The sequence below is a fragment of the Chiroxiphia lanceolata genome, chromosome 3 (genome assembly GCF_009829145.1).
Source record: "Chiroxiphia lanceolata isolate bChiLan1 chromosome 3, bChiLan1.pri, whole genome shotgun sequence".
NCBI lineage: Eukaryota > Metazoa > Chordata > Aves > Passeriformes > Pipridae > Chiroxiphia > Chiroxiphia lanceolata.
The window spans coordinates 27637602-27652997 of record NC_045639.1 but is presented as its reverse complement, the minus strand read 5'-3'; the positions used below and the strand labels follow the sequence as shown (position 1 = coordinate 27652997).

Below are 15396 nucleotides of genomic sequence, written 5' to 3'. Positions count from 1 at the left end.
CATCCAGGATTCGGTTATGTAGAGGGTGGTCGGGAGACTCGATGAGAAGAAATGGGGAGGTGCTGCTTCCCAGCAAGGACTCTCTCAGGGCTGCTGGATGATGCCCTGCTGCCACAGTGCTTACAGGTGTGCAAGTCATAGAGAATGGAAGAGTTAAGGCAGCCCAGGCAGTTCCCTGCCACAGAACACAAGTACGGCACTGTACCCTCAGGACAGTTGTTTACATGATTTCCCACTCCCTTCTGGCACTCTTAGCCTGCACTCTGAAAATAGAATTTACAGGCCAACACATATGAGATGACAAACAACTGGCAAGTATTTGCCCTCCCAGGTGAAGTTTTCAAATTTTCAGAAGCAGTTCTCCATGCTTCTCCCAAGAACCCAAACACTGAACCAGTCCCAAGGCTACACCCATGCACAGGAACCGAGCATGAAATCCCATGGTTGAAGGCATCCAAAGCAATGTAGGAATGCCCTGCGTGGATCCCAGGAGCCAGATTCCTATCCCCTTGCTCATCTCCAGCAGGCCCTTGCAACACAGTTTCACTGAAATAGGTGGAAATGCTTGCAGACAAAAGTCTTGCACACCTGAGGTGAAGATCATAATCTGCCCACTGCTGTGGCAGCTCCAGGCTCTAGCAGCCAGGAAAAATGCTGAGGCAGCCAGCCCGGGCTGCCCTCCTGCAGCATCTCCAAAAGGCACCAGCAACCCAGAGACAGCAGGGATCAGTCCCACAAGTGTTTGGGTAAACAGACCACCCCCTGCATTGGGAGCTTAGGCACAGGCATACAGCATCACTCAAGGATCTGCAGTCAGGTTAGGCACCCACACGACCCTCCTTGGCTCAGCAGACAGGGACTGACCTGAGGTTTCAGTCCTGTTTCCACTGACTGTGACTGTAGTCACTCTCTGCCATTTCAATCCCACCAGTACTTCGCCTCCACCAGTAATCCCTGCCCACCACCTCCATCCATACATCTCCCTGGTCCTTCCTGCAGGCAGTTACCCTGTTCAAAGCCCTTGGTACCCACTCAGCGGATGGCAGCGCCAGGTCATCAGCTTCAGTGATCTTCCCTTCTGTCAAGGACATTGGTGGCCTCCTCTAAGCTGACGGAGGGGACTTGCCAAGACAGCAATCTTCTCCTCAGGGTTTCACCGCTCTTCACAAGTCCGTATGGGTCGATACTCAGGTTGTGTACACACACACTTCCTTAAGATTCAGCAGTGCACCAATTGCACTGAATTACACTCCCACCTTGTAGGTTCCAGATCACAGAAGCTTTCAGAGAAATTGTAATCCACACCTCGCAGAAAAATACCTTATACGTAACCTGGTAGCCTTCACTCGTACATACACACTGCGTGACACGTTCGGACAGCTCTTTGAATTACACAGTGCACATTGACTCGCTTGAGCTTACTTCATGATTTTGGTGACCCTTGGACTTTGCTTCAAACTGCCATGTATGCAAGCTAGTAAAACAACACACATATTACTTTATATCCAATGGCTGGTTATTAAATGTTTCTAGCTTCAGCACTTTAAAGGTCAAGAATCCACAGAATTAAGTTGTCACATGAAATTTCTGTAGTAAATGCTCATTTCAAATGGTTTAAAGGTAAAGTTTCAAATGCTAACTTGCAGAACAAGAAAAATACATTCTATGGATGCAAAGATAAGAAAATACAGTACAAATAAATGAAAAAAGATCAGATGCTTAGCATAAAAAACATTTTTCAATTAAAACCTGTAAAAACTCAACAAAAATATTTTAACAGGCAGTACTACCTTAGATAACAACGAAGATTTATTTCAAACGAGCAAATGCATTTTTTGCTGTGTTTATATTTTGCATTATCTTCTGCTTGGCAAATCCCTACATTATTTGAACCAGGATAATTTTTAAAACTGAGTTTTGCTGACTGTGAGGCAGTCCATAGCTATCTCAGAACCACACCACTTGACTGCCCCAGAGATGTGCTTGCAGACACCAAGCAACCAGCAGTCATGCTTACTTAGCCTTAAAATTCCTTTTAAAAGTATTTGTAACCATTCTACCTGACAAGCAGTTTATTCTGGATGACATGCTGTGCTTTTGAAAGCTCCCTCCGTTAAAGGAATAAAAGTAACCATTGGTAAATAAAAAGTGCTAGAAACAGCAATTTACTCACTCCCCAGGAACTTGGGTCAAACTATGAAAGCTGTGAAGGAAACCCATACACAGTGCCATGTGTATGTGTATACCTCTCTCCAGTGAAAATAATTACTTCTAAAGTCTGAGAAGACACCAGATGCCCAGGTTCAGCACAACAGCAAAAGCAAAAGGAAGGGGAAGGACATAGAGTTATTTTTGGACAGAGAAAAAAAAACACCCCACCAATTTGAAATATGTGGAGGGCTCATGGAGGGCAAGTGCTAAAGCAGTGTTGCTGCCCACTGGGATACAGTACCCAGTACACAGACAGAACAAATACAAACAATGCCAAAATGGAGAATTCGTTAATAAAGGAAATGAGAGTTCGAAGGTAACAAGAAAGGCTACTAACAGAAAGGGCTATTACAAAAATAAGGAAATGAAGTATCTTCCACCCTTCCTTTAAAGCTGCCCTAACTTACAGTAACTCACCACCAACTCCTTGGCTTGATTGAGGGATTTCTTGTGTTTCTGTACATACTCATTAAATAACAAATCACTGCTAGTTCAGCAAAGCTTGAAATCTACTGCCATATGGGATGCAATTCCTTCATCTAAGTTTAAAACCAAAGGCTAGATGAAGCCTAAATAATACCAAACTTTTGGTGTCTTCAAACATATTTATTATTCACTAATTCCATATCACCCTAGGACCACCAGAGCTGACGGTAACACATCCAGGAATAGGTTTCCTGAACATGGAACATATCAGCTGTTTAGACAGGACAAACTCTATATGTACTTTAAAGCCACACATAAGACTATAACTTCTCCAGTGTCTGAAGTTCTTATGGTACCTTCAGTAGTAATAATTAAGCTGTACTGGATTTGTATTTTATTTATTTTCATTAACATTTCTGGCACTTTTTTCTGGAAAAAAAAAAAAACAAACAGAAAACAAAACCGTGGTTCTGAGACAAAAAGCATTATACCTATACAGTTTTAAAATGTTTACAGCACTAGCATCTTTTTTGTACCACTAGCTACATTTAATGCAGCTACTAAAAGAAAAACACTTTGCACCTGCAATTTCAAGTATCGTTGTGAATACTGAAGTTGTCACAGCAACTAAGTAGTACTTAGGGAGTTCAATGCTGCAAACCGCACTGAGGCTGCAGGAGCACTTACATTTCTTTAAAGCATTTAGGTTCACAATATGTCAACAAAGTCTGATAAATTTAATCATAGTAAGCAAAACAACATCTACGGGATTTATGTTCTTCCGTTTTTTCTCTAGTTTATGAGTACCTTGAACTTGAGAGATAAGTATTAGGATTTCGGCAGCCATTAATCTGTTCCTGGATTATTTTATGATGCTGCGACTGCAGCCTGTCCCGCAGTTGCCACACCAGCACAATCCTGGTACCTCAAAGGATGTGCCAAGCACACTGCAGGGGTGTGCACAGCCTCACAGTACTACAAAAGGCCCAAGGCATGCAGAGATGCCTCCAGGCTGCTGTTTGATCAGCTGTTAGAGCAGGTAGAGGCACTGTCTTTTTGCCTTTTCAATCCATTCCCTGCGTTAAGGTCAGATGACTTTTCCTCTGGCTTAGTTTTCAGGAAGAGCAGTATCCTGCTCCAAGTCACTGAATGCCCAGCAAGCCCCAGTGCTGGTCACAAAGGGTCAGAACAACTCTGGATCATCCTTGTAAAGCTGCTGCAGCCCACACTTAGAACAGATCAGTGAAACATGTCCTCCATCTTCTCAAATATTAAGGAAATTTGGGGAGAAACAAGCAGCCCAGTGCACAGTCAAATCTCAGAGGAGCAGCAAATCATCTCAACTCAGTCTTCCCTCCCCAGAGTGGTTTTGCAGTACTCTGCTCCATCAAGATACTGGATCATGGATTCTTTCCCTGTAGCTATTAGCTCTGATACCAGCCAAGATAAGGCAGGCTTCAGAAATAACCTGCAGACTGAAAAAAGCCCACCACCAAACTCACTAAATAATACAAAAGACATGACTGTTTCAACACTGGCCAAAACTGAACTTGCTTTCAAACCAGCCACATTTTTTGTTTGGGTGACAAATGTACCACTCTGCTTTTCTCCAAAGTTTCCACTTACACATTCTCGAGTCCCTGCAACACAGCTATCGCTGGAATTGCACTGCAGCGGCCAGGATAAGGTTATGACAATGCAAAACCTGAGATGTCTATCAATGATTTGTGTTTGAGAGATCACAGATCCTTATCTTGTCTCGAATTACTTGTAGTAATCAGTCAGTTTTGACAGCTAAGCTAGAGGTCCATACATATTATTGCTCAAAGGCTCAGCAGGTATTGCTAAGATCTGTTTTCAGATAACTCAACTATTTACCTACTCTAAAAAACACATACCAAAGGATGTGCTTTATCTCTTCACCAGCGGGTTAAAGCTAAAGGTGAGTGAAGTGTAATCTGCAGGCTGGGGGACGTGGGGGTGTCCAGAAGTTAAATTCAAAACCAGCCTCATTTTTCGGATGGAGCACCAACCACATCCCAGCCCATACCACACCACAACCCGGCATTATTTTTCAAGATGGTGCAACTGCAGGCAAACAAGGACAATTTTTCAATTAAGCTTTATTTCAAGCCTAAGGGACAAACACTGCCATCGTACGACTTTACTATCAGTGGTATGTGTACCTATGCTTCAGCCTCAAACCCTCTCAACTGTAACCAGTCAAGAGGGTCATGCTGAACACTGTAGACAAATCCCAAGTTCTAATGCTGTGTTATGCCTTGGGCAACACCCACTAACATTTGTGGGTGAAAACCCTGGTGTTTCTGCAGGTTTGGACCAATATGCCACGATATTTTAGCTCTCCATGCTGGCACATTTGCTGACACACAAGGGGCCTTTGTGGGTAGGAACAATGAGAGAGGCGTACACGGCTCAGGAAAATGGGTGGTGACCACCAAGGGCTGGAAAAAACCTCTTTCAAAGGACGGTCTTTGAAAACATTCATTACACCCCACCCAGCTATTTTCACTACAATATTTCAGTACATAAAAACAACACAGGGAAAATAAACAGCCCACCTTTCAATATCTTGTAGGTTCTCCAACCCTTGAAAATAAATCAGTAAGCCATAAACACAGACATCTTCACCAAAAAGCCACTTAAGAGGTCTGCAAACATCCACCAGAACCTCCCTGCACCACTTTTCTTCTCTCATGCATCTCCAGGCTCTCTATATAAGCTGATTCATCTAAACATCTTAATTTTCAGAGTAATCAAAATTTAAAAGTGTATTGACTAGTAAATAAATGATAGCAAGCATTTATAGGGATCATAAAGTAAATATATTGGCTCAATTTAAAAAATTGCTATAAAAGAGAACAGTCCACCACAATGCATTTCGGCTGTGATTTTTTTTTCTGCCAATTTCAGCTAGAACTAATAAAATACTTCAGATAAAACAACGGCAAGACAGAAAAGAGTCAATAAAGTCAATCCATAATGAAATGGGTCTCTGAAATCAGCAGAGAGTTGAAAACTGGAGGCCAGCCTTTGAAGGTGTGGAGGCCATGCTCTCACAGAGGCTTGTCTCCATCACAGTCAACAAGGTTACCATCAGAGTAAAGACTGAGCAGGTGAAATCCCCAGCCTTGGGAACACAAAAAGAGCTCCTTCTTCTAAGGCGTCGGGCTCTCTCTGACAATGCCCTTGATAGCACCCTCAGAAGTTCAGTATATAAAAACAGTGGAGCATTGACAAAGGATATTCGGCCACTTTGTATCACTTTGTTTCAAGCACAAGGTCTCTATACTGGATGCTCTAAAGACTGCTGTGGTGGCACACACCAACTCCAATTTAAAATGTTCTGTCTCCTTTAGGGAACGTTCAAAATGATTGTTAAAATTACTTTCCAGCGTTGCCTATTAATAAGTCATATCTTGTCCTTCCAAAGCGTCAAATCTTCTAATAATAGTTAAGAAAATAAGTCTTGCAATAAAATCTTTATTTACCGAGCCTCCTTTACTTTTTGGATCTTAATTCTTTTAACGTGCCCTTGGTTTTGGTGGAAGTTAACAGTTTTTCCTTCACTATCTCTTGGCGACTTGTAGCCACACACAGTAAGATGATGGGTATCCAGAAGGAAAAATTAAACAGCCATTTCTCAGGCAAGCAGGGAATAATAATTCTTGAAAATAACAATACAAATGCTCTAAATTTTGACTATTCCATGTAACACAGTTTCCTCCACTTCCTGCAGCAATGATCAAGTGCAGATTCTGAGAGCCAGACTACATTTTCTGCTCTCTGGGGTGTGGGTTTTGCCTGTACAAACATCCTGGGACACAGCTCATTCTTAACCCTTGTTTTTTTTTTCAGAGGGTTGTTATTTTATAAATTTGATTTTTAATTGTCTGTTTCCTCTTAACTAAGTCATCGAGTAAACTGGAACAGTGATAACTCTGCATGCAGTGACTTCAAGTTCTTATTAGTATTCAAGTCTGCCACTAGTTTAAGTTCGATAAAACTTGAACTTCAGTAGCTTGAGCTGGGGTAAATTGTATTCTTCACTTACTGCAAGGGAAAAGGATTGTACCAAAGGGTCAGGCTACTTCAGCTACCTGGCCAGAAAACCAGCAGTCATTTCGGCGAAGTTAGGCAATTCCTCTAACTTTACAGCTAAAATCAGAGCCTGGAGTGATGTCATCTAGGGGCAATCAGTACCCCTAAAACACATACCTTCAGTTCATGGCAAAGACCTGAGGAGCCTTCTTACTGTTGACCTGCCTCTTGGCACCCACTGCTGTGGCAGAAGCCAGAGGGACACTGAAACTCTGGTACTTGAGGAAGAAACAATCGTGGCCTCTCCACACTCAACTGCAGTATTTCAAATATTTTAAAAATTTTAAGGCTTGGTTCTGTCGGGAAACAGCACTAGTTCTTCTGACACATCACCCTGAGTAATTACTTGCTAAACACAAACTTTCAAAGGGAACTGCTATAAAGGCAGTCTGTGTTGTAACACAAAGTAAATAACTACAATCAAAGGATGGTTACTCTAGGTAAAAAAAAAAAAAAAAAGAAAAAATGAAAATGGTAAGCAGCAAAGTTAGGAAGTAAGTCAGTATGTATACAAAGGTAAATTCACGTGGTCACATTTCTTCATATCTTCTGTTTTTTACTTCAGAACTATGAATTAACATGTAAGTATCCTGTCATTGTTCCTGCTGGAGTTTTTATTCTTAATGGTAAGCAAACAAGGCACATATGCATATATGGGGCCTGATTCTCATCTCCATCTTGGTCCCATCACCCCATGAGGTCAGGAGGTGGGAGTCAAGTTTAATAAATTCTGTTTATGAAAAAGGTAGGTAGGTAAAAATCAATTATTCCAGAAAAGAAACTAGACTTTGTTTCATTTGATACAATCCACAGATGTCAGCTTACTCGACAAGAAACACATTACAACCAGGCAGGCCTTGGAGATCTCTCAGAACTACGCATCTGTCAAGGGTGTGGTACCTCAATATTCACTGCTTTGATTTTAACTATATAGCAACCAAATTTCTGAGAAGAAAGCCAAAGATGCTCATGCTGAAATGCATGCAACTGTACCAGTACACATGTAAGTGGTCACAAATTATACAAAACAGACAGTACTTCCCAAAGCAGGGGTGAGGGTGCTCTCATCTCAATAACTACCAACACTGTTTTGTAAACATACCTTGTACCTCCTTACATCAGCTCTTGGAAAACACAATTTTTATTCCTCTTGTCTTTTCCCTAGATTATATAACTTAACCAACTCACCTGCACTTTTTTCCAAAAACTAACTGCTTTCTCAGAAAAGGTCAGAAAAAAAAAAATAGAAAGAGAAGGACAAGAAATGAAGGGAAAATAGAAAAGAAGCTGCACTCACTGCCAAAACTGATGATGTTGTTATTAGAAAACACAACTGGGATGGTACAGAGGCCAAAGCTGAGGTACATTGAGAAACAATCATACCACAACCCTATCCCAAACAGTAGTGCAGAGGAGGGATGAGGCAGGCGCAGAGAGAGCACCACGTACACATGTTGATACAAGCTGAATCCAAAAGGTAACATCGCTTCTTGCACTAATGTATTCTTTTGAACTCTATTTGTATGGCAGTATAGCTAGGTATGTCTGTACAGAACATGCTGCTGTGGCCAAGAGTAGTTATAAAAACATTTTTACCCCTTCATAGACAAGAAAAAAAACCCTAATTCCTTTCATACAGAACAGGAATAAATATTTAACTTCTACTGAAATAGACTTATGGTATTGTGAAATACATTTAAGAATAAGAAACGTGTATAATGCAAGGCATAAGGAAAACAAGTCATAATTAAAGAGCAAGGCATAATACCTCTAATGGAGTCAATCTAAATTGTACAAATATGTCTTAACTTGATTTAAATTTGGTTTTAGTCAATGGTACACTTAAAAAATAACAAGCCTTAGAGGCATACACTTCACTTACATTCTACTGATTTTATTCCTGATTTTAAAAAATTAATTATTCAATATTGTACATAACAATCACCTATATAAATTTTCTCTGCTGTTCTTATAATTTCCTCATACAGATAATAAACTTCCACCAATTTCTATTGATTTTGAAGAAAACTTAAAAACATTGTGAAAAATCTCCAAGGACTTGGACAACAACAGTCATTACCAGAGCAAACACATGTTGGTGAACATTTCAACCACAGTTTCTCCACTTAAGAGGAATCCAATATCTCAGCTCACTGACTAAGAATCGAATCGGTGATTTTCATAACTGATACTAAATAAAGATTTATTATCTACCAATAAATGTTTACCACAGTTGAGAAGAGGTTGTTTAGCTTTAACCAACAAAAGTCTGATAAAACCTTTCTGAAGACACAGTAAGATCAATCCACAATGTAATAAGAAAGGAGAGTCTCTATCTGCTATATTTTCAATTAAGCTGCGAATCAGAGTGAGGTAGGGTGTAGGCCTGTGTCTCTGCAGACACAGGGATTTGGTTCACTGTGATTACAGTATGTTTTATTAAAAACCTGAATGAAGATTTGTTTCCCTGAAGCTCTGGCTTGCTAACAGCTCTGGGAGAATGATGAATGACAGCATTAAGCCTCATCAGCCCAGAAATGAAGAATGCCAACAACTTGTCTAACCTGTAGATCAGAGGTTGCAGGATTCACTTGAATTAATATAATTTGAATCTGCGTATTTCTTTAAAACAACAACCTGACCAACTTAAGCAACTTTCAAGGATGGAGAATCAAAGTGAACCCACTGCAACATTTAGAAGGTTGCTCTACTGGTCAGTCATCTTCACTGTCAAAATATTTGTACAGATTTTCTTTTTCCTCCATAAGAATTTCTTACTGCCTATTTTTAAAAGTCTGAAGTTATTTTGGGCCAACCCAATACCACTTGCCTTTCAGCCTCTGTTTCATACTCTGAAAAAATCTCCTAACCAATGGGTCTTGCATCACAGATATGTTCTGTGCAGAAACTAGGTGCAAATTCAAAAACAACATTTAACATGAGAAAATGTCAGGCCAAGCAGGAAAGAATGCAGAACTGCAAACTGGAGTTTGGCCAGAGGCGAGAGGAGAGACAGAGAAACAAGCAAGATAAGCTATGAGGTTTAGGGAGATAAAACCCCCCCAACAAACACCCCTCACCCCAGTTCCCAGAAATACAGTGTTTGCGTCTACTCCAGTGAATGCTATTTCTTCTTCTGCCTTACACATGTACCAGCCACAGCAAGTCATTACTTAGGTGCTTTCACAATTACACCATTCACTAGTACTCAGTCGCACACCGTCAGTACTCACTTTGCCAGGCACAAACATTTCTACAGATGGGTTGCTCTGGACAGTAAAAACCAAAGGGTGGCTGCAGGCAGCAGCTGCAAAGCCCGTCTCAAGAACATTTCTCCCATGTTTTTGGGAGTTGCAGCTATTTAAATTATCATCTTGAAATGCTGAATTCCTCACTTCCTCATTTTAGCATTAAAACCAAAACAGCAACAAAACGATGGGGGAAAACATCCTTGATGTGGGATGTCCCATGCCTGACCCATCAGACTCCAACTCAGAGCAGGGATCCAGTACTAACGCTCATCCCCACACACAAACAGGGAACTCAAGCACTTGAAGGAGGAAAAAAAAATCTGAAATTCCATCCAAACAACAGCAATTGTGGTGCAAAGAAAGAGGACATAGGGGGACACAGCAGAGTCCAGGACTAAGAACTAGTCTGCAATTCTTTGTCCTCCAAAGGAAAAATCTCTCCTCCCCAGGCACTCCTTTGAGGGATTACATCACACCTGTCCCTGGGATCAATTCTCACCTCAGCACATCAACTTAAATGGAGTTATCCTGACTTGTATGGATAGGAGATCAGAACACAGCTCTTCAAAATAAGTTTTATTTTATATTCTCTTGTCTTGTGTCAATGCCAATAAACAGGAAATACTTTGCTCTCAGATTCCCCTGGGACATGTCACACTTCTTCTACCAGATGAGCTACTAGGATGCAGTAACTGTTCAGCATGGGAAGGAACATCCAGATTTCCACATCTGCTCTGTTAATTGGCTACCAAGAGAGAAGGATAAAGATTAAAAAGAGAAAGTAGGTAGAAACAAGAGTTTTGGAAAAAGTTTAAATAAAACAAGGGTTATGCATGGAAAAAAGTAACCCTTTCTACAAGTCTATTACAAACAACAATGGAAGTTTCAAATAATTCTACAGGCCCAGAAACAATGAATCTCTAGCTAGACTGTGATACAGAATTTCCAAGGTCTCAATACAATTCTATTTCACTATAGAAAACCTGATAAAAGTATTGAGGACCAATTGAAATGAATATCACACTGAGGAAAGTAAGAACGACCATGAACAGAGGTCCATTTAAATGATGTTCTCTTCTACACAGAGGCCCAAAGCATGGAGAGAACTGGAAACCAGATTTTTATCAAACCCTCTCTGGAGGAAGTAGATAACATAATTCAGAAAATGGGAGAAAGATCTGGGAGTGCCGTCAGGAGATTCAGGGAGAGGAAAGGGAAAGCACACAACCAGAAAAAAATCCCATGAATGTAGAAAGACTTCAAGACCATGGAAAATATTTCCAAGTGCAGAGCCTAGAGTTAGAGAGAAGTGGAGAACTTTTCACCCTAAGTGTCTTGCTTCACAGAGGTGAAAAGGTACAAGTGTGCCTGAAATACAGGAATATCTGGACTCTGTTAAGTCCTAGTTAAGCAAGCACAGACCATCTTAATTAACCAAGCTTTGGGAACTGTCAGGAGGACAAAAACTAATTCTGTTTAACTCCATGAATAACACTTTTTAAGAACAAAAGGACCCACCAGCCTGTGCAGTAGCTTCATCAGCCTGGTATATCCTGATTTAGTAAACGAGAAATGGTCTATAGAATGAGCCACTTCTCATTTCCACAAGGATACTGTAGAGAAGAGGAAAAGATACTGCATAAAAACTTTATAGAAAATACATCTTCTTTAAATGGTACCTTCATACAAACATATATGACTTCAACTGTACAAAAACAACTCAATCCTCAAAAAAAAAAAAAAAAAAGAAAATCTAGAATCAACCTTGCATCAGGATCTATTTTCTGTTTGCTCAAATATTTTTTCCCGTGCTGCTGCCCACTAATTTGCTCCATCCTCACCTCTGGGAAGCTCCCATGGCTGTTTGCTCAGTGAGCCCCATGCTATCCCTTGCACATTCAAGACCATTCTCAGCTGTTCTGAGAAAGGTATGTGCTCCTCTAATAAGGACAGCTGTCCCATGAAGCAGAGACAATTTCATTTACTGAAAAGCCTGTTCTAATTTGGTCTGAATAAACTTCTTTTCATGGCTGTCTGTCCAAATATCGCAAGTCTTACATGCTTTATCTCTGGTCCAACTGCTCACCTAAATTACCTAAAAAGGCTAATTTTCTAGTGTGCTTCTGGCACTCACATCACAGACCAGGAGGTGTTGAGCCCTTGCAACCTCCTGAAGGTGGATGGAAAGTTCAAACTAGAGTTTAGTCTAAGACTAGCCATCCTGAGGATTTAATTCTGCACTAGGGTGCATCTCCTTATGTACTTTACACTGAGTTTTCAGCAGAGACACTATGTACCTAAAGCTCTCCATCATTCATGTTGCCGATTCAGCAGTTTTATGATCTACCTCTCTATTTCACTCTGTCATCAGGGAGCTGGGGATCATTTTCTGCAGTGAAATTGCTTTGTCCAACATCCATTCATACCTCCAAGATCACAAGTAAGGAAATATGACAAACAGCAGAGCTACCCCTGTATCTACTTGCACACTGGCATTCACACTCTGGCCTTTGTTTCTAAACAAGCAGCAGTTTTGCTACTCCATTTTGTTCTCTGATGTTTTTGTTAACCAGTGTGTAAACATGGTGCCAATGCATTACTCTGCTTTGCTCTCCAGCTATGGTGATGCAGCTTTGATGTCACTCACCAAAGTTTTAATTCACTGAAGTTGCGTTTAACATGCCATGAACAGAATCACCTTGTGCATTACATCCTGCCTGTCTGTTAAAGCCAGAGTACACCTGCTACTCTACACTGGCAAGCAGACCTCTGCCACCATGCTTTCAGGTTATTGCCCTAAATTTGCATTTATATCAGTAAAGCAGAATTTAGGATTTCTTCCGATATGGCATTGTTGTTATTCCATTGTATTGACATCTAGGTATTATGCAACTAAATGCATTTTTGAAGACAACTTTCACCTATTTGACCAGCATTGCCAAAGAACTTAATTACCAGTTCTGCCATAAACACATTTTTAATAGAACACTATTTTTCCTCTAAATACTTTGAAGTTGCAGAAGAATACTTTGAAGAAGCATTACCCACAGAACGGACATAATACAGAAGCAAAGCTAGAAGTATTGACACATTATACATTTATAACAGCATTCAGCCACAATAAATATTAAAGCATTACAATGCAGTTTTTTTCAGATAAACATACTTTGGAAAGTTCATACGTAAGATATTTTCTCCTACATTACACATGAAAAAATCAAAATATTCATGCAAAATAAAATATGAAAACAATAGTAGCTTTGCACACTGTATTAGCCTGTGCCTATAAGGAACTATCTGACCAGCAGCAGCAAGACTATGTGCTCTAGCTAATACTTTACACAGCTACCCACATGAAAAGACTTTCCCCAGCTTTTCAGGTGCCCTTGTCTTAGTTTTTGGGGCAACAAAAGCAAGTTCATGTTCTTCACAGATTGCCTGGAGCAACAAGATCCAGGCTTCCCAAGGATTACAGTCCTTGCAGCCACACAGTGAAACAGCAGTTGGCAGCAATAGCTGGAGGAGCTGGAGAAAGGGTAGGTATTTTGAAGGATGGGCAGAAGCAAGACATTTAGGAATGTGAGAGGGTAACTGTCCTTGACATTTGCAAACTGGCAAGTGCTGTACAGCAGTGTCCAGGCTGCAAATATAAAATACTTTAGGTACTGCAAGTTTAGCAGTTTAGCAGTTGTTCCCTATTTGGTCCCTCAGAACTCAATGTTCTTTAAATAAATACTTTTACAAACTACAAATGCACTAATGAGCAGGTCCATCTCTTGCAAGATACCAAGCATCCTTATGGCTAATGTTTTACCCTGGACACTGGCTACCCATTGTAAAAGTAATCCAAAGTCCAAGCATTTAAAAAATTATGGCAATTTCAAGAAAGGCAAGTCTGGTTTACAAGGAAATTATAAAATTTAAATGTTTGTGCATGTGTGTGCACATTTACATACACACTAGAATCACCATGAACACACAAACACACAAGGTTCAGGTTTCTGAATTTTTGTGAGCAACCGGGAATGACTTCAAACTTTTCTAAAGGAAAGTATGTGTCTCACATCTACACACCTTACTCGAAGAACTAAGGTTTTTACAGTAAATATCACGTAACTCATGATAGGAGCTACCAGTGCTGCAATGAGAGAAACCATTTTCTCAGCTTTTGTCATTAGCAGACACATTCCTCAAGGTGGGATGGATAAAATTATACTGATAATCCCACTTCAAACTGTGTGCAAGCTTTAACTTGGCAATACTGCAGTACAGAAAAAGAAGGGAAAAAAGTAGGAGTTATCATTGAGAAGGTTACCCATGCTGAGATTTAGTACGAGCACAATTTTATTTCCTGAAGCCTCCATTGAAAAGGCCCTTCCTAGCATGGGAAGAGGGAGAAGACAATAAAAACCAGAGGACAGAGGTAGGTTGAAAGTAAACATTATCCATTTAAACTGCTAATGACAAGCTCTGCTGTTATATTTTTATCAATGCTTTTCTGCAAATTACTTTTATCAGTGATAATCTAGCTTTTATTTCATTATCTGGCACAGCAGACAAAAGGAAAACAGATTTGCTTTACAGCAGCTCCAGCACTTGCTCTGTCCATTAACATTGACAGACAAAGGTAAATTAAAGCTTTTAGACCACATTTTCAGCATATGTGGCACTGAAATCTCTGTTTCTAACCAATACGTGTTTCTAAAGGAGAACAGATTTCATGTTAATGCTTTTATTCTCTCCACATAGTTAATGCAATTTTTTATATTTTCATACTTTTTTCCAATTCAGTTCTATCTGCTTCCAAAACCATCTCAGGCCAATAGGGGAGAATCAACATTTTAAACAAGGAAAATACTACATTTCAGTCAGCTGAAGAGTGAAATAGCACTTCCAGTTTTCTTAAGACCACAAAACCACAGAGGAGTTGTGCTTGATCAAAATATCAAATATGCATAAAAAACCCTTGGAGGATTTTGTTTTTCTAATGCTCCACTTCATCCTGTTTTTAGTAATGTTTTCAGCTATTCTACTTACCTCAGCAGAGGTAAACAGATTGCTTTATAACTTTCATCTAAAATAATAACTTTATTTATAGAAGTTAATGTAACTACCCAGCTGTTCCAGGCAGACAGTGGCCTCTCCATTTAAATGATAGTATAATGGCTTTGATTACAAACAGGTTTGAAAGAAAAACAACAACATATTATCAACTGCTCTAAAAGTGAAAGTAATAGTCATTAGTAATAATCATTCTACTAAGGAATACAGTCACTTCTGTTCTTGCATAAAATAACCTTTCACTTTGACTTAGTAAAAAAGCTGCACTAATCAACCAGAATTTTAAAGTCTGAACTGACAGCCAGATATTCTGGCTTGCTTCAAA

The 15396-nt window shown here is 40.0% G+C and overlaps 1 protein-coding gene across 2 annotated transcripts in view; it reads right to left on the bottom strand.

Moving 5' to 3' along the window:
• Positions 1 to 15396, bottom strand: part of EPAS1 (endothelial PAS domain protein 1) — a 78494-nt gene that overhangs the window by 40069 nt on the left and 23029 nt on the right. Inside the window, exon 1 of one of the 2 annotated variants that reach the window (XM_032681671.1) lies at positions 1033 to 1149. The exons of the other annotated variant lie outside the window; for it this stretch is intronic. Within the exon in view, the coding sequence (XP_032537562.1) occupies positions 1033 to 1091 (59 nt within the window). The 5' untranslated portion in view covers positions 1092 to 1149. Of the gene's footprint in view, positions 1 to 1032; positions 1150 to 15396 lie in introns of those variants that run through there. 2 annotated transcript variants of the gene reach the window in all.